Genomic DNA, 20,277 nt, shown 5'->3' with positions numbered 1-20,277 from the left:
CAGAATTGCCTTGTCAACCTCTTCCCATCCCAAACTGGTGACCTTGGTGGAAATCCACTAGGGTAGTTATGTAAGTTCTGTAATCAAGAGTATTCTGAAGAGAACACATACATTTAGAGAGTGCTGCAAGTTAAGTAGTAATCAGACAGAGTCCATCCCCTATATCACTTTGTGTAATACAATATCAATGTCTTCAGCCTTGCATGTCTCTTGACATGTAGGGATCTTGTGAGTGATTAACTTCTTGACACTAAACGAGAGCTATGGGGGTCTCTTAGTCGAAGGCAGTCTTGCAGTTATTGGCGGCTTTGATACCAGTGCAAGTGGTGACTGATGAGAGTTGGGGACACTGCAATAGCCTAAAAGGAACCTAGCAGCACATGGATAAGATTTCTCTTTGTTTTTTTTTTTTGGTAGAAGGCTAAGAAGTAAGCTTTAACTTTCCTTTTACAACAGAGATCTCAGAGGGACTTCCACTGACATAGCTGAAATCCTAGGACTTACGACGTCGAGGCTTGGTTTTAGATGCATGATCCTTAAATCAATTTGGATTTTATCCCCTGCTACATCATTTGTAACAGCCCATGTCGATTTTCTTCACGCTATCGACTCTGCCCATCTTTCTACAATACTTGGAGCAATTTTCATACAGTGACTCATTTATTCTTCTATTGGAAAATGCCATCTAAGTCTTATTATAGAACAAAAATGCCAACAAAGAAAAAAAAGGGCAGTTAAGAAAACAAACTATTCTTAAATACAGAACCTGTCTTCTAGAACCCCTATTAAACAAGTGGAAAATTGAACTGAGAGACCAGGCAGCAGTAAGGGACAAGTTCTACGGGGCTGGTCATCTTAAAGAAAGGTCAACTAATTGCCTGTCCAACCTAAACATAAATGTGTTTTCCCGATTAGTGAAAAAAAATTTGAATTCTAAATTAAATGGTATTTTAACTTTTCTGTTCCCACGAGAAAGACCAGGCTTATGAGGGATTAAAATACTATAATGGAGCACCCTAGTATTGACACTCGCTAAGATTTTGCCTCATGTTTTAAAAACAAACTAAAAAATGGCTAGATTGCTGGAGTTGTGGGGAGCTGGGAAGGGGATAGTATTGATCCGTGTAATATGCTGTTGGAAGGACTGCGACTGAAATGAAGGACAGGAAATCTGTTCACCAGGAAAGGGCAAGCCCATGTTGTGCATACTACATAATCAATAATTCCAATGACAGAAAAAAGGTATCCAGTGGCTGAGATGGCACAAACCCCACGTAACCTCCAATTCAGGAGGAAATTTAACAAACACATTTTTATTTACAACATACTCCTCATCTGCACAGCTGTTGATCGTTTCAAAATCCTTCAAATTCATATTTGAAGTTTCACAGCCTTTCTGTTTCTTTCTGCCGTCAAACTCTGCTTCAACCAAAGGCAAGGAAAATACAATTCCTAAGTGTAGAAAAAAGAAAAGATTTGGTTGTAGGGTACAGGTTCTGTGTTAATCTATAATGCTGATATCCCACAGTAACCGAAAACCATAAAACATCTCTACCTTCATTCCTCATGGCTTCTCTTAAGCCTCGGGTGGTGGGTGACATGATGGCTGTAATGGCATCACTTCCGGCAAGGCCAGCAGCACGAAACAATACGGTAAACTGATAGGTACAGACGTAGAAATATGGACACAGCTTCGCCTTCAGCAGATTGTACAAAGAAGTGAAACTAAGAGCCCTGTGGGATAATGAAAATGTGGGTTACTATAAATATTTACTACAAGGAGAAAATAATTCCCAGTGAAAGAAACCTAAAGCTCAAACTTAGGTGCTGTGGTAAAAATGTACAAAAGCAACACCATGAACAGAAGAGTTAAGTCACCTTCGAGATTTAAGCAAGATTCACAAATGCTTATTTACAGACATGTTCAAACAATAAGTGGTGGAGAAAAAAAAAGGAAGAAAAACACTGTTTTTTGAGAATGTAAACATCCCTGCTCCCATTCCCTGTTACAAATAGCAATAAAAGCAAACTATTGCTTATAAAACATATTCACCAATAATCTATCAAATGCTAGGTCATGATGGATTTAACATGGCTGGAGGTAGCTTGACTGCTGAAGATAGCAGTCGCTCTAATCTGAGCTCCAGTCTGAGACCTCAGACTAATCCTCAGTCTTCTGGCGGGTCCAGAGCCAAACTAGTATATCTATCAGAAGGGAAGCTGCATCAGCCAGAACAGAGCGCCGATCTCTCAGGCTGGCGGGCCTCAGATCTGGTGATGGGTCTGCTACTGGTGTGCAGAACAGAAAGACATAGCAGTTAGAGAGGAGAGTAAGGCAAGGCCACAAAAGGAAAGGGATTCGCGGGGGTGGCAGGTTGAATCTCCGGCCCCACAACTCACCTTAAGGACTTGGAATACACAGACATGGGAAGCGAGGTGGGCTAGTTCGGGACAGCCCGCACCCCAAAATTAGACTAAGGCCTGGAGGTGCAGCAGGAATCCTGGGGCCTTGTGATCGGTACCAGACTGGTGCATGACGTGGTTGAAGAATCTGTGCCCACGTGCATCCTATGGAAAGCAGATTCTCCATACTGCCACCCTTGGAAAAGGGCATTAGGTGGCAACTGCTAGCAAGGTGAGCACACCCTAACCTGGAAAATTAGGAGGCAAAAGAAGACCCGAGAACAGATATAGAGTCTGTGGCCTAACAAGTTTTCCTTAAACCTCCCCTCCCCCAAGACCTGCTACAAGAAAGCATTGGGCCCAGGAGGACTGGCAATACAGCAGGACAGGAGAAAAAAACGACCAGTAAAGGCTATACTAACTTTGGTCCCCAGAAGCAGAAAAGGCCCTTCAATGTACATCCTACTCAGAATCCATTACCCAACCCCTCCACTAGGTCAGGATGGATGATGGCAGCAAGATAGATACTGGGTTAAAGTAACACTTAACTGGGGGGGGGGGGGGGGGGGGGGGGGTAAAGGCACAAGAACGGCCAATAAGATTTGAGTTGTGGAGCTCCTTTCTTACCCCTCCACCAGTAGGGTCCTATCCCTTGCAAAGAAAAGCCCACCTGCAGCGCAGTGTCACCACCCCACCCCCAAAGGGCAACTTGAATGCTAAATAAGAAGAGGAGAGGAGAGGAAACTCCCCCGCTTACCCACCCTAAAACCAGGGATGTATATACACAATGGGCCAGGGGATGAAGCCGGGGGGGATCCGTTTGTGCCCTCCTGCCAATCATTAGACCAAAGGCAAGAGCTAAAAAAAAAAATGGACACCAGAGTCAAGAGCTGACCAAAAAAATATAGAAGGAAAATAGAAGACCTAGCGCTGTAGAAGACGTTTAACTGCTACCCCCAGAAGGGACACCCACTCCACCGCACTACAAATCCACCAAGACAGTGACACAACTCATGTGAAGGTAGTAGTAAAGTCAGACAAAATTACAAGTGGATCAGGACTCTCACAAACACCTTGTGTGGACTGGCACCCACTGCGTCCTGCTGATCCAACGCACATTACTATCTTATATTAGGCAAAGGGACAGACTGAAGTTTGACACCCCCACGGTTAAAGATGGTCAAAGACAAGGTGGAACCTACACCCACTCAAAAGAAGAAATACTGGTGGCTTTGGCAGATTTGTCTATCCAAAGCACAACAAATCTTCTCCACCCACCAAACAACTCGGGAACAGCGAGGGAGGTGTACACCTCACTAGCAGCAGCTATTCGTCAAAAGATCCTTGACACACAACAATCACTGGATGGCAATATCAACAAGATAAGCCTGGATCTCGTGTTGCTGCATCACAACCTATGTAATGTGGTAGACAGTATAAGACAAGTAAAAAGGAAGAAACTCTGGCACTGAAGACATGATCCAAACTCTCCAAAGTCACATCACATAGCTAATAAAAGTAGTCAAGCAATTAGAAAACAAAGTCGAAGATGCAGAGAGAAGGTTCAGGCACCACAACATTGGAGGAGTTGAAAATGGACTGCAGCCATGGTTCCATCATAATAGCTGTCCCAATACTTAATGGTGGAGTGGGAACAATGATCCTTTGTACCAAGGCTCCTTATCGCATGTACCCTCACTTACATAGACAGAACTGCGATACAGAAAGCTGCTAGGCTGTTCGGGACTACTTGCTAGGATTCCTCCAAAATCATGATTTTCTCAGATTACACACTTAAAAATCCAGCAGTGAAAAATTAACTATAGGCCATGCTGTTGAAATATATGCTACTATTAATCACTAGACTTAAAGTGATTCACATAGGAAGGTCACACTTTAATACTCCTGAAAGAGCTTGGGACTGTGCTGAAGGAAATAGGAGGAGAAACAAGGCAATCCAAAGGAACCCAGATGAGCGCAAACCAGACACTTAGGGCTACACAACAAAGGAACAACGAACCCAAGCTCAGAAGATGTAGGAAAATGGTAGTACAAACAATGGAGAGCAACACACACCCACGGTCAAAGAAGCGACAGAGGACTCTAGACCCCAAACTTGAAAAGGTATTAAATGACATATCACTTCACCTTCCACCTGCAGACCAAAACTACATCTTGTTAGAGGTCTTACTACTGATCAGTCAAACTGGAGCTCACACTTCACTCATGGCCATCCATTAAACTTATGATTTAAGTGGACATTTAGCTACTCAATATTTGGTTTTGTTATATGATGTTCTACAGTTCAGGAGAAAGATGCTTCTTGGGTAGAAATATAAGGAGGGAGGCAGTGCGGTGGGGGGAAATTTAGTCTCAACCTAGCTCAGCGGACAACAAACATAGCCATCCCAGCCTTCTTAAAGACTAGTGGTGAATGGTAGTAACACGGACACCCCAGCACATCCAAAATCCTTTCTTCAAATGTTAATGGGTTAAATCACCAAATAAGAGAGGAGTCTTGCAGTGCATCAAACGCCAAACCCCTGAGGTACTATTCCTATATGCCTAAATAGCAAACTTGGAATTTCTGAACAACATGGGAATGCCTAGTCTTCGGCTCTGGAGATGAGGCTATCCCTGCACACAAATCCTTCTCCTTCACTATAAATCAAGAACAAGCAGACCCCCTTGAATGCTTTGTCCTCATGTCCGCGCTACTGATGGACAGAAATGGACAATCTGCTTCTACTTACGTTTGCCCTGATGGACAAACCCTGTGTACATTTACAAAACTAAATCACTTACAAAACAGTAAACGCCTAATCGGAAGAGACTTCAACGCCATAATGGACAATCTCCGAGACATTGCAGTCAAAGTCCTCAACCACACACCGCCGACCATGCCGCCATACTTGGTGAATTCCCTGGGGTGAGATTAAGCCGGACTCACCTGCCACCAGGAAGAACAGTCATATGCCTTTTCTTCTAGCATACAGACTCCATTTCCTAGAATAGACCATGATTTCCTTCCCGTGATAGACACTCTAGACATTGCAAGGTTAGAGATACTGTCCCAAGGACTATTGACCACTCACTGACAACATTATCCTACACCGTCAAGGCTACAGAGATTGAGAACTATGGCGCCTGAGTACATAGTGGTTTACAGGAGGACTTTGTGGACTCCAGGAGGAAAGCTGCAACTGAATATTTTGAGGTAAATAAGGATTCAGTGTATAACATACTTCTTCGGAGGTGTTCAAGGATGTTAACTGCAGTACAGCCAGTCCAGATATCAAGCGGAAGGAGACCTAATATTAGGCAAATATTACCACATTAAAAAACAATGTTACCATATTAGAAAAAAGGCTCCAACAATCCAATCAATTACTATGGAGGTATTTTTCATTGTGTAACCAGCTTTCCTAAAATTAACAATTGGTCGTGTGAACTAGTGCATTGTCCTGGTGACAATCTAAAAAGTCAACTATGCACATATTGTTTTTTTGTAAATTTCATTCAGATTGGAGGCACTCAGTTAAGCCGCTGGTAAGCCCTCACATTTTAGGCAATGTCATCCAACGTTTTCATATTTACAAATACTTCCAAATTTGTATACATGTGTTTTATCAAAAATGTTATTGGCAGTTATTACTCGGAGGAAATTATTAACATGGGAGCAGAGTACTGTTAGTCTTTAAGCTGTATTTGCATCTGTATCGTATCTGTTTTTTAAACACTATATTGCATTTTATCTTGCACACTTAATATTGGTTTGATTGTGTATGCTTTTAGGAATCACACTGATATCGAATAAAGCATATTTTGATTTGATATTCAGGCAGCCCAAACATAATTAAAAGCTGTTCTCAATACAGCTAGACCTATTTTGGTGGCCTCCCAAAGTGAGTCTGGAGACAAGTCTGGCTTCTATAGACATAATCAACCAGATTCATACTCATCATAAAAACATCGAACGGAACTATAGTTACTAAGGCGAAAGATATGGCAAATGTATTAGCCACACACGAAAGAAATCACTTTATGCCTGACACTGCCCCATGGAGTGACTTTGCCCACTTATAAGACCTGACAGTATGGACTCTACAACCTGCAGACTCAAAAGAACTAGACCAACCGATAATCGAAGTGATTTCTGAAGCAGCCACAATGCTAAAATTAAGGTAGACTCAAGGTCCCAGATTACCAGTCGAGCTCTTTAAGAAGAAATGTACTACCCTCATCTACCACCATTTATTTGCTCTATTAATTGAAGCAGCGCAGCAGTGAAGGCTGCTTGATAATGTGTGCAGGGCACAATTGCAGTAATTCCTAAAGAAAGCATATCATCCAAGAATAGCCCTCATTTTATTGGCCAATCACCCTTAATCAAGGTTAATATTTGTACAAACATTCTTGTGAAACAGCTAAGTGATTACGTCCCTCACACACCAGGACCAAAATGGACGCATTCTGGGGAGGGACAGCAGACGTGGCCTATAACGGCTATATTTGGAATTAGAAGTCATGAACTCGAAGTCTTGCATGCCCTAGACTGATTCTGAAAAGGCGTTCAACTTCAGAAGTTGTGACTTTCTATTTCAAGTCCTTACGCTGAAATTCGAAACCTAATTTATAGTCTTTGTGACACTGCACCTGGCAACATGGGACGGAGGATGAAATAGGGTAAAATGATTTTACAATAGAGAGGGGTACGTGACAGAGGTGACTACTCTCGCCCCTTCCTACTTGCCTTCGCTACAGAAACCTTGGCTGAATGAGGTCGGGAGGACACAGTGGGGAATGGATTTCAGTTGAACAGACCAACCAAAGAATATATATATTACTACAACCTTAGATTCTTACAAGATCCCCCTACATCCACTCAACGCCTAACAAAAATACTAGACACATGCAGAGGTTTATCTAGGGTCACTATGAAGGACAAAGCAGTTCTAGTGCCAGTGAGATTCTCAGTTGGGGAGACGCAATGAAAAACACTCCCAGTGAAGGTAGATAATTTTAAATATTTGGCAATCTACATAACTTTGTCCCAAGGGAAGTATTGGGATGATCCTGCACAAGGTTTTGAGCTGGACATCTTTCCAGCTTGCAATTCGCAAGCCCTCTTATATGGGTCCAAGTCCACACAGTCCCTTCCCGACGTCACAAGTCAGTCAGATCATGGTAGAACGCCATAAAACATACTGGGTGGTACAGACAATTGACAGAAGAAGCTCCACTCTGAAATCCTTTGAGGGCCTCATATCTGCACTTAATAGTACAGCTCCCATTTTTCCCAAATTATTTCAACTAAGACATGCTTTAGAAAGATAGAAAGATCAGTTGACGAAAATCCCAGAGTCCAACCCTCTAGAAGCCAGTCGACATTAGCATGAGTTTCAGAGATTTTCAACAGAATAAACCAAAATGACTGTTTTTTGGTTTAAGCTTAGCCCAAATATAACCTGCAACAGGGAATTCTGGACTTTACTTACCATTCACTCATCAGAACCTGCTGCAAAGCCTCATCCTGAGACCATGGCATAGCCTTGCCAGTCATTTTCCTATCAGCACCAATGCGAGGGAATAGCTGCAGCCATGGCAGTGACGGATGAAGCCAGTAAACCAGGCTCTGCTGGAATGCACACCGCAGATCTGTTGACAATTTGGGTTCCTATATCAACAACAACAAAAAAAAGGGACATACACTGGGTGGTACATTAAAATACAGCAAACATTATTAAGCATAGCATGCATCACAGGCGGATGATTAAACATCTGCTTTCCCAGTCAAAGTAATTCATATTTCAAAACTGAATCTTAGGGTGCCTTCATTTCCAGTGGGTTATTAATTGAAGATCTGAATATGGGTGCTGTAAACCACACTCCAATTACAAACAAAAGAAGGAGAGAGAGAATATCACCTAGAAATGGATTCGTTCTCCCAGAGTTACATTTATAAACAAGAGGAATCCATTAAGTAATGGTAATGGGTCAACGGTGTCCCTACTATGGTTGGGAACACGTTAGGTGTTTTTGGGTACCACTCACACACCAACAGGCCCCTTGGTGTCATGCTTCATCATCGGGGTCATCGTATCCCTCTACGGGATACGGCGTGCTGCGACCAACGATTACGTGGGAGCACTTCTTGACTATGTGTGGTGTATTGGGAGGGATTTTTATGTGAGTGCTGTGGTGGGGTTTAGGATAATGAGTGGGGTTCTTAAAAAGCACCTGACTCGTGGGGTAGCAAAAAAACTTTAATTGCCCCCCGAGCTGGTACTAGTAAAAAATAAGTGAGGAGGTAATGGCGTAGTTAAAGTGCGCCACCTCCTATCTGTGTGTCAACATGTTTCGATGTAAAAACATCTTCAGGACTGAGGTACACAAATCCCCACCGTACTCACGTTTTTCTAATCGCGTCTTTTGAATATTTAAAAAAAAGTGATATTTACAAGTGAAGGCATACCAATGTACCTACTTAACCGCTATTTAGCTGACTGTTTGATTAGGAGTTTGTTACTCCATGAGACCGTATTTAACGTATGGGTTACCCGGGCTTCCTTGCTGCGGGTCTATGAGGAAAATGCCTCTTCGCTGCCCCTTACGCCGGCTCCACTCCTACATTCTGCCTTACAATACCAGTTTAGAGGATTCCTTGTGCTCATGGTGCATCAATATTTTTTTTCTTGGCTTAAGTAGCACGCGGCAGTAACGATGGACAATCAAGCACTAAAAAGACATCTGGTGACCTGCCAGGAGCGACTTACTACATACGCTGAGCTGCTGCCCTGTGCATCTAGGCCTAGTGACATTTGGGCACCGCTGACATGCTACCTACTGGCACACCCGCAGGAGACCATAGCAACAGGTGCTGAAACAGTAGGGCACTAGCAGATTTAAGGTATAACACCTATGGGATATAATACCCTCCGATGTGTATGAGGGGGACACGAGGGGAGTTCCCATGTTGTATATAGCAGTGGGATCTCTCCAACGCTCCGCTATTGGATTGGACACTAGAACCAACAGCGGGAACGAGAAGTTGGAGAGGGGACTTATTAAAGACAAGCTATTTGTTACACAGGAGAGATTAACATATAATCCATGAGTGCACTCCTCAAATGGACTCTGCCTAATTGTAGATGGAAGATAATGACTGGATGTAACAACAAGTATATGGAAATATAATGTCTGCCGGGGAAAGAGACTGTATCTCATGTATAGATCATTGACTGCATAACGGTTATGAAAAATGTTTTGTTTGAATCAAAAATTTCCCCAAAAAAGCACACCAAAAAAAAAAATGACATGCCACGTGCGTCGAATACACGGAGGGTAATCTGTGTGACTTCAGCGGGTACGCTGAGGTGGCTTGCGGCAGTATCACAGAACGGACAGGCACTGTGGAGGTGTGCCGCAAGCATAGACTGCACGGATGATAGTCTGTGTCTCTTAGCGGTTACACTGTAGTGTTGCAAGGCATGAGTGCTTGTGATGTCTCCTGGGTATCGACATCCAGGAGACACCACAAGCACTCATGCCGTGCAACACTACAGTGTACCTGCTGTAAGAGACACGGCCTATCATCTGTGCAGTATAGGTTCGCGGCACACCTCCACAGTGCCTGTCCGCCCAGGGATACTACAGCGAGCCACCTGAGCGTACCCACTGAAGTCATACAGATTACCCGCCGTGTATTTAACACTCGATGCAAGTCTTTAGTGCTTGATCGTCCATAGTTACTGCTGCGTGCTACCTCAGCATATCTGCTGTAGATCCACACTGAACTGGAACCACCCTACGTCCCGCTAGGAGCTCGTGGCCACTTTTTCATAAAATTTTGACTGGATTACCTGTAATCGGATGTAACTGTACCAGTTACACCCTTCTTACTCTTTTCACGTGAAGTATAACAATTATAGCCGGGTTGGAATGATCACCAGCAGCGCGTTTATGTTACCTTCAGATATTGAAAGTTTAGTCAGTCTCACTTAAGAAGCCATTACCAGCCAGGTTGGAATTATCACCGCCAGAGCGTTTATACAAAGACTTGCATCGTTACATACAGCCCTGAGGAAGTCACTGGATCACTCCTATTGGAGACGAAAAACGTGTTGGCTGGTTTTCGTTTGCTCGTTTTGCATAATAAAATCAAGAATCAATTCACTAGAAATGAACATTGACATTTCTTTGAGAAACCCATTTTGTCGGATACCTTGTTTACGTGTGCCCAGGACTGGTTTCCTCCCCTACACACACTTAGGGGTTTTAGGGAATATCCCCTTACGTGGTAGCACCGTACATCAACCAACTGAGCAATAATTAAGCAGAGGTTTACATAGTAGAGTGCCTAACGTTTACATAGCAGAGAGCCTATATTCCTGAGTCACTAAAAACCCTTCAGACATGACAAACAATATTTTGTTTCTTGGTATCAATTCTAGTAAGGGAAGGCCACAAAAGGAACATGCCCATAAAAAGTAGCAAACCACATGGAAAACACTGCTGCCACCGACCCCAGTCACTTCTATCCCCGTGCAAATTCATAACGGCTGATCCAAGATCCTGTTTATGCTGTCCGGTATGAGGTTATCAAGAAATAAGGGGGCACTCCAAATAGCAGGCCCGAAGAGTATAAACAAACTTGAAAGATGCCTCCTGCATCATGTTTGTAATATGCAACAGACCTGACTGGTTGGTCAAGCAGTACAGTTGTAAGTTTGCATAGTTGTCTTCAGTCTGACTGTGTCCAGCACTAATAGGCTGATCAGACTAAATAGTCTGGAAACTGTGGCACCAACAAAACAGAAGGTAAACAATGTCTATGGTTTTGCACGTTTCTGGAGCTTTTCTCTTCAAAAGCGGATGCCCAATAACAACTTGCAGACACAATAAAACCATGCTCTAAGAAACAGGCTTGATTATATTGCTTAGCCTTGCCCATATTGTGACAAGTGGGCAAAGTGTAAAGGTGGAGCCCTTTCATTGGACGGTTATGGATAGAAAAGGTTTTGCTCACAGAACAATATTCTAATAAAAACAGTTACTTCACAATTTTAATGCTTGTAAAATTGCTTCTAGATAACCCCTAACCCTCCACCAAAAATATTGTGCTGGATTAAGGCCCAGTTTTCTGTTTTCACTAATTTTCACACTAATACAGATACAAAACAATGTGTTGTTCCGTCTGTATATGGAAATATACAATAAATAGTCTGGTTTTTTTTTGTGGCGCGTCGTGCTATCAATTAGGACTGACCGCCATACTCGGTACAGAATGAAAGCATGGGGACTTAAAGGAATATTTCCTTCATCAACAGCAGATGTGGACATGCATTTGTCCCACTAAACAACTGTTTTCAGATAAGTGTTCAGCTGTAATTCACATAGGGCCACTTACAGACCTAACATACGTCTAAGCGGGACTATGCATTTATTAGTTAAATATGGAACTGTACGACTTTATTTTTTCCAAGAACACAAACTAAAAATGGATAAATACCTATTAGATAACCAAACAAATATGGAAATGTTTCAAAAGAACACCATAACAGAGGGAGCTATAGCTTCGCAACACAGCTCAATTGTTGAAAATCCATCGCTACAACAGAGATTGTCAAAATCATTGAAAGTTTGTAAGGAATAGACAAAAAATCCATATAAAGTACATGGTCAGCTTTCTGCAGTTCCTCTCGTAACACTGTTGCTTCCAGACTCCTCTCTCGAGAATCATTCTAATAGGATTATTGACTGATGTGGACATGGGAGCAAGAAATTCATTCAAACTAATTTTTTCAACTCAACGGTTTCATTACAGCTGCCCTTTCCCCAACTTGTTCAGGTTCCTGGAACAGCTCATCTCCATCGCAAAAATCCAAGCCATTTCCATATTTCATATTTCCTATAATTTGCTGTGCAAATTAAGGAAAGTGTTATTTGCAATTAAGTGGCTAATTCTTGTACACATCGCACACCTCAAAGTCAGACCTTGACAGCAGCAAAAGTCTATACATACAAAAGTAATGTATTCTATTTAGCTTAGAAAAGCAAACAGATGCAAAACACAAAGGCACATTTGCTTGAATCATTTTTACCTGTATGCTTGGTGGGAGATTGACTGCTGTTGCCCGACAATGCATAGTAAGCCCTTGCGATTCTTCTTGTGCCTTTAGGTGATCTGCCCAGGTGAAAGGTAGAGAAGAGGTGAACAGTAGACGTGTTTTAATGCTCCAGTCCGCCGGAAATTCATCGGTTCCTAAAGAGTCAGGCGGTGAGGCTTTCTGAGGACTCTATACAAAACAAATTGAGTAAATAAAAATAAAAAACAAGCATTAGATTCTTAAACACAAGGGCCCTTAGACCTGAGGCTCAGCAAATGCGTCAACAAGAGCATGAAACACTGACACCATAGAGATCCCTTTAATTGGTTAAACTTTCTTGTGCATAAAGTGTTAAAACAGTCTTGTACCACTGTTTCCTCCCATGGAATACATAAACAATACAGATTTCCCTGCCCACTAATGACTCCCAGCGGTCTTAAACCTTAAAGCTCTGGTACACTGAACCTTCTAAATATTAGCAGGCGTCTGCCTTCCTTCAATTGACTAGAAATAGTATAAGCCTTTGCCCTTAACACAATAGCAAAACATGTATTTAACTATACTTTGGGGCGTTACTTGGCTGCGTGCACACCACAACCAGCCTCAAAAAAAATGATCGCTTCACACTGATCCACACAAAATTCAAATTGATACCCCAACAGTAGATTTTTTCAAGATGTACTGCATCGTCCTCTGGCCCCTTGATATAACTTTGCAAAAAAATTGTTGTCCAGAGATTTTTATTTTGTGATTTTATATCATTGGAGAAGTAATTTAGCTTGGGCAGACACTGCTAATCCAGGCCGAATGTTCCTGGACGATCTTTTTAAAAATGGCAGATGTGTTGCAATGATGATGTAATATTTCAGGAACCATAAGACCTATATACACCTCATTTTGGTGTCAAAACATAGGTTTTGGGGGTCAAGTAGTCATAGAGACAGAAAGTAACTCCTCAGAGCAACCCTTCTGCCATTTTCAAAAATGGCGGCTCTGTAATGATGTGTTTTAGCCATCATATTGGTAATTTATTTATTTCAATATTTTTTTGGTTGCAGGTTTTCCATGGCCTCAAATTCGTAAACATGAGAAGCAAATGATAGCAGAGGATCAAATATTCTATCATTGTAACAAATGCTACAAGTTGTATACAATGGAATAAGGCTTGGAAAATATTGCAGCGGCTTAGTATGCCCACCCGAACTGCATGCGTGCATTCACTGAAAAATATGAATGTACAATGAGCTCCCAAATGTAGAGAGCTAATCACTTCAATGAAAAGGATTGGTGCCACAACTAATAATGACATAGTACAAAGCAGGAACTTGTTACCAGCTCATGCTGTAAAATCTTGTGAATCCGACAGCACACCACTTCCAAGTCACTTTACCAGAAAAGGATTTACAATTGCTGCTCTTTCTTGATAAACTTGATTTTGGAGACAGTTCTTTGTCTGGAACATTCAGCACAGATTATACTGCCATGGTGCTTTTTCAAGACTGTACCAATGAAGTAGCTGCTGGAAAACAAACTGTGGGTATAAAACTATGCTGCAAACTTGTAACCCAACTGCCTTGCAAACGGGTACAAAATCACACCTAGCCATCAACACGTTCCAGTCCGCCAGAAAGTTTCAAAGTGGCTGTGGACATGGTTCTTCTACTGAATGCTGCGGTCTGCAAAGCGGATTTAACAGAATTATCATTGCTTATTTGGTGCAGACTGGAGGATGCAGAAAAGCCAGTTCTTCTGTGGGTTGGAATGCATGTTCTGATCTCCTAGAATACTGTCCCACTGAAGAAGGTTGGGCTTTTACCAGCAATACCATCTCCAGTCACAATCAGTATACAAAGCTCTAAAAAAAAAAATAAAAAAAAAAAATATCAAAATGTGCATGCTCAGCGTCAACACAAGCCTATCTGGCCAGTTTTCTGCAATGAAGGTGTTTTCCGTATTGTAGCGGACATCTTTATGAGCAATCCAGTAAAATTGTGAGGATCTTTATTAAATGATCAGCATTTTCGATATGACAAAAGTTCTGTTGCGGTGTGCAAGACGTTCAGTGGATTTGGCATAGACTCCGCACTTATTGAGGTTGAACTCTTTGGAAGAAAGAGCGTCCAGTCTGTATGGAGCGGAATTAGTAATGTTCATTCGTTACAAGGTAAGCACGTCATATCGGAGGCTATAGAAACATTGCATTGGAATGCTTTCTGGAACAAGATTGATAAATTAGGTTTTGCATATCTTATCTCAGAAGTGAACAAGGCACAGGGTGCTCTTCATTCAAAACACACAATGCAAAGCCAGTCAATGTTCAATATACTCCGTTCAAAAATCAGAAAACCAAGTTCATAGAGTTTGGCAAAGAATGAAGAGAAAAATCAGAACTTCAAGTACTAGGGAAAAGTTTTTCACATGATAGCTCTAGTGAAAAACTTGGTACATGCTGATTCGGAAGGTAATTGGGAGCTGCACGAGAGAGCTGAGGAGTCACTAGTTACTGTGTTTCGCGAATTCGATTGCATAAACTACCTGAAATATGGGTCCTGGTATTAGGAAAGAATGAAGAAGCTAGAGATGGAAAACCATACCTCTACAGAAAATGTATCCAAAGACATTTTGTTCTGAAACGGAGAGAGAAGGTTCAATGCTGTGGCTCCAGAAATGAAAGTGGAACAGACCATCTATAGATCACAGAAAAGCTGAGAGGGAATGGTTGGCCAGACACGTAAAAGTGAATAGGTTGTTCAATGGCAGCTAGTTTACCATGAAGTGCCTTCTATTTGCAATGTTTTCAGAGAGATGACAAATTCAAAATTAATCGAACATCATAAAACGGTTCCTCATCACTAAGTTGTGGGAAAGAGATGGGAACGTTTTAATAAACATGTTGACAGCCTTCTTCATTCAATGCAGCAAGTAAACTCCTTTGAAATGACTGAGCCTGTACGACTCCACAACTTTGTGACCTAACAATATGTGGATAACAATAAAGACACATCTACTAGATGTCCTGGAACATGGATCGAAACTACGCAGAACTGAAGCAGAAGGGATTTGTATTGAAAGAGAAAAAGCTGTTTGACATAATCACTAAAGCTTAAATTCCACACTTTAATTGCCATAGTCAGAGTTTCGTGCTACCAGCCACTACAAAACAGGTTACAAAAAACAACTATCACATGCACATAGAGAGCTAGGTGTGGCAAAAGAAACGGAGAATTTATCAAGGACATTCTGCCACATTATCTTCTTCCAACACAATATTTGATGGCGATGCTGCAACCAAACCAGTGAAGCACAAACTTGTACAAGAGCTCGAAAATAAACTCTCACGTGAAGAATTTCAATTTGAAAAGGTGTCCTCAATGAAAACTGCTGTTGTGGAGTATAAGTCACAATTGCGAATGCTCAAGATTTCATTCATGCAGAACTTTGGGGAGGTCGTTCAGACTGTTCTACTGATATCAGTCAGTGTGCACCTTGCAAGAACTGCACATTGTCTTTGACAGTCTTCTTGAACAATCTGTCAAAGAACGTGAGAGAATCAGACGAGCATCTACAAGTGGAATAATCGGCCTTGCCTGCATCAATAATTTGAAACCTATACCTGTGCAACTGGATACATTCTGGTCATCAACATGAAACAAGATGAACTTGGAGATGTTAACTCGCCAAAACATTGCCGATACTCCAGTGAACACTGAATTTACAAATATTGCAAGTGGAATGATTGGCAATGAGCAGTTGGTGCCTGCAGAGAGGGATTTAAAAAAGGTACAGGACATATTGTTCAAAAACTTTACAGCAAATTGGAGGAAGCGGACCTTTGTGTTGTGCCACATGTGGAGTGGGCTGTTCAAATGGTTTTAATCTAGACATTCTACTGTCACAGATACTACTTAGATTTGTTGCAACGTTCATAAATCAAGGATTGTCATAGTTATGGATACATTATGTAACAGGAGAGAAAAGACATTTAATCCAGCTTCATATTTCGTTCAAGAAAATTGACCCAGAGATGCCCTGTGTTCATATCAAGGCACATATACTTATGGGTGAAGACACTATGAGAAAAATTAGAACAAAGCTTTGAACTTTAACTGCTAAACCTGTGAAGTTTCTAAAAGGATCTACTGAGGCAGAAGAAGAATGTGACTTTAAAGACGTAGAAAAATACTGTGTGTGTTTGGAAAACTAGTTCTGACTGTCACACATTTGATGATAGTCGGTACATGGAGTTCAAGATATCAGTCCCGCTAACTGACCTGCCACCAATGTCATTCTGTGCATGGACACAATAAAAGAGCGTTCTACTTCATCAGAAGATGTGTAAATGTTTTGGATCATGCATATGTAGAGATAGATCTGTGTGAATTTGGTTGGGAAGATATTGATGGGGTACTAAAACCTATGAAATTGCTAAAGCCTCTACCCACAGAACTTACACCTGTACTTGCAAAACCAGCGCTACAAAAATAGGTCCCCGTCTATATGCTCCTCTCAAATGTTCAACCTTCTACAAAGGTACCACTAGCGAATGCCGAAACAAAGTGAACTAAGAAATTGTGTCTAAAACAGGAGTGATTAACATTTTTTTTCATATTCAGATCAAACATTGTTTGGTGTATGCATAAAGGGATAAAACATTAATATTTGTTTCCTTTCTATATATATGTCTACATCCTCTATTATAGCCAACATTTTGGAAAATAGGGGAAGGGTTGCTCTGAGGAGTTATTTTACATCTCTATAAGACTACTGGACCCACAAAACCTACGTTTTGACACCAATATGAAGTATATAGGCCTCATGGTTCCTGAAATATTACATCATCGCTGCAACTAGTCTGCATTTTTAAAAAATTTTATCCATAAAAATTCGGCCCAGATCCACAATGTCTACCCAAGCTAAATTAATTTCTTCTCTAATGATCCAAAAACACAAATCAAAAATGAAAATCTCTGGACAATTTTTTTTACGCACGTATATCAGGTGGGGTGGGGGGGGGGGCGGTATTAGCGTGGTCATCAAAGCTTACAACACAAAGATCAGACTGCTTGTGGAGCTAAATTCAGAAAAATCTTGAACAGTAACAAAGCACTTAAAACAATTGTTCCCACTGTCCCAGACTCTGCCTTGCTCTTGCTTTCCCTTCTGTTCAGAATGGAGCTCAGGCCAACAGTCTACATAATTCCTAACCTCTTCCTCAACATGCACTCTTGCAATTGTTCACACTGTGGACAGTTCCCAAATTAACATCCCTGAATCCAGAAATTAACTTATCAGGTTATAGCCATTGTTATACTGCTTTGTTCTACTCGGACCATTCACAGCTATGTCCAGTGATCCTTATCTGGAGCTAGGTTTGCGCTATATAAAATAGAACGTATTTAATATCAGAAAGGCATAACCCAACTACCTTGGCACTCAGCCTACCCGGATGAGTTTCACTACACTAGGGTTCCTCTGCAGTTTTATCTTCATGGTTGGTGCACCACTGCTTAACGTATGGAACAATTAGGTGACAAAAGAGCAAAATCCAACACAAGTTAAGCTGGAGAGAGCAAGGCTTCACAAGCACAGAAATGTGCAAAATGGAAGAGACTTTCAGACTCACTCTACTGTCCCAAATAAAGTTTCCTACCCAGGAAACACACTATAGCATGCAGTTTGCTGAGAATTGCTAAAACTTTAACATGGTACAATGGAATTCTTTTAGAACAAGTGTGCGTGCTTCCACGCAGCAGCTCTTCCAAGCATAAGCACCCAAACCAAATAAATACTACAGCCACAGCAGTAAAGAGGCATAGGTTTAAGGGCTATCTTTTTTGTTCAAATGTACAGGATCTTCCACTTTAATTTCTGCTTTACATCTGGAGCCTATGAATAGCTTGAAGCGAACACTAGGATTCCAAGATGGGGGCATGGTTTGGACACGGACAAAGACAGCAGCTCCGTGCCAGCTCCGTTCTGCCGGCAATTTTTATGCATTCTTCAGGTGAAAATGGCGGTGGTCACCCTTAAGGTACAGTTCTATAGCCTCATCAGGCTTCTTTGAGAAAATAAGTTTGCTCTGGGTTCTCCCACTTGTGGTCAGCCATATTGTTTTTCGAGTGAGTAGATATTCGGCTTCCTTTGTGCTGCAGTGTCCTTTCCAATGAGTTGCTCCCAAAATCCGCAGTTGTTTTCAACTTGGCTACCTACTTCAACATGCATGTTAAAAATAATTTGTACTCTTGGAGTGCCTCTGCCTTTCATTTTGCTTCCTGCAGGAGGGGTTGGTTTGGGTATGGGGCCACCAACCTTTTCTGTAATAAGAGCTACTTATGTCCAATGAAGGTCATACCGAGCTACTAATCTGCTGATAGTGACCACATCAGACAAGATTACATGAGTGACCACCCCGTGCAAGATTACCTTCATTGATTACCTCAGTGTATCAGGTGAGGTTGCCATCAGTAATGTTAAAGAGTAGTTATGAATTTAGGTTTAAAGTATTTTATTGCAGTTTCAGAAACAGAGAAAACAGTACAAACAAGGAATGCAGTCGTCGTGATTAAGTACTGCAAAGACTTTCTCCTGTAACACCGTCTGAAAATCACATATTGCTAGCCACGCATTCGCAGAGTCTTATTGTGGGCAAAGGGGTCGTGACGACAGATTCCGGAACCAACAACCCCCCCAACTCCTCCCTCCCGTACCCTCCCTCCCTCCCGAACCCCCCCTCCCTTCCCTTCCCCTCTGTGCTTGTGCAAATGCCCTATACATCCTGCTCTACCTTAAAGGAGCCACATCCTCCAATGCACCCCCCCTCTATGTCGGTTGCGTAACCGGGGTTGTCAGTCGCAGCAGTCTAAGATATCGTGGACATGTAATCTCCTTGAACTCTGACTGCAACAGGATGAGAAAAGGCTGCCACAGGTCATCAAACCTATCCACCTCCCCCGCCACTGTGAGGGACAGCTTCTCCATTCCCAGAACGTGCCATAACCTGTGTAACCAGCCTACGGAATGAGGAAGGGTGGTGGTTCGCCAGTATATGAGTATGTTCTGGATTGCCGAGCCTAAGGCGATCACTATCTGTCTGCCTCGCCTGGAGCGCAGAGGGTACATCAAGCCATTGGGCAACCCTAATAGGACATAGGCAGGGAGGCGAGGTAATTCGATGTTAAAGCACTGGTCTATCTCGTCTAAAACCTCTTTCCAGTACGGACCCAGCAGCGGACAATCCCACAAAATGTGCGTAAGTGTTCCCACCTGCCCACATTCGCGCCAGCAGGTGTCCGAGATGTGATGGTTCATTTCGTGCAACCTCTGTGGCGTAGAGTACCAGTATGTGGATATCTTAGTGAAAGTCTCCGTGAGCCCGGTGTGATATGCGGAGTGACGTGCTCGGTAGGAGATGTCGTCCCATTCTTTATGACTGTTCCCTCCCCAACTCTCGTTCCCAGCGAGCTCTCCCGGGGCTATGGATGTGGTAAGGGAGGGGGGGGGGGTTGCAACAGTCGATATATGTCTGAAATGAGCTTGGCGTCCGAGGAACGCGTTGCCAGCCACATCTCGTACGGAGTAAGCTTCCGATCAGCCAACTCCCTTACCTGCGGCTGAAGCGCCCAATGGCGTATTTGCAGGTATCGCATACGCTCAGTATCAGGCAAGCGGTATTCCCGGCGAAGGTCTTCGAATGGCACGGCGCCTTCCGGGCCGTGGATATGGTACAGTGCGCAGCATCTGGCTGCCTGCCAGAGCAAGAACGCTC

At 42.4% G+C, this 20,277-nt stretch overlaps 1 protein-coding gene across 2 annotated transcripts in view; it reads right to left on the bottom strand.

The window, feature by feature from the left end:
- DONSON (DNA replication fork stabilization factor DONSON) overlaps positions 1–20,277 on the bottom strand; it is a 71,496-nt gene that overhangs the window by 15,229 nt on the left and 35,990 nt on the right. For both annotated transcript variants that reach the window (XR_013599794.1, XM_078656943.1), the window contains exons 3-6: positions 12,507–12,701; positions 7,902–8,080; positions 1,556–1,734; positions 1,329–1,452 (exon numbers count right to left, since the gene is read on the bottom strand). Coding sequence is in view for 1 of the 2 variants with exons in the window: in XM_078656943.1 (XP_078513069.1) it covers positions 1,329–1,452; positions 1,556–1,734; positions 7,902–8,080; positions 12,507–12,701 (677 nt within the window). In the remaining variant the exon portion in view is untranslated. The remainder of the gene's footprint in view (positions 1–1,328; positions 1,453–1,555; positions 1,735–7,901; positions 8,081–12,506; positions 12,702–20,277) is intronic.

Source organism: Lissotriton helveticus, chromosome 8 (assembly GCF_964261635.1).
Source record: "Lissotriton helveticus chromosome 8, aLisHel1.1, whole genome shotgun sequence".
In the NCBI taxonomy this organism is placed as follows: domain Eukaryota; kingdom Metazoa; phylum Chordata; class Amphibia; order Caudata; family Salamandridae; genus Lissotriton; species Lissotriton helveticus.
The sequence above is the reverse complement of the archived record's forward strand: the minus strand, read 5'-3'. Positions and strand labels throughout refer to the sequence as shown.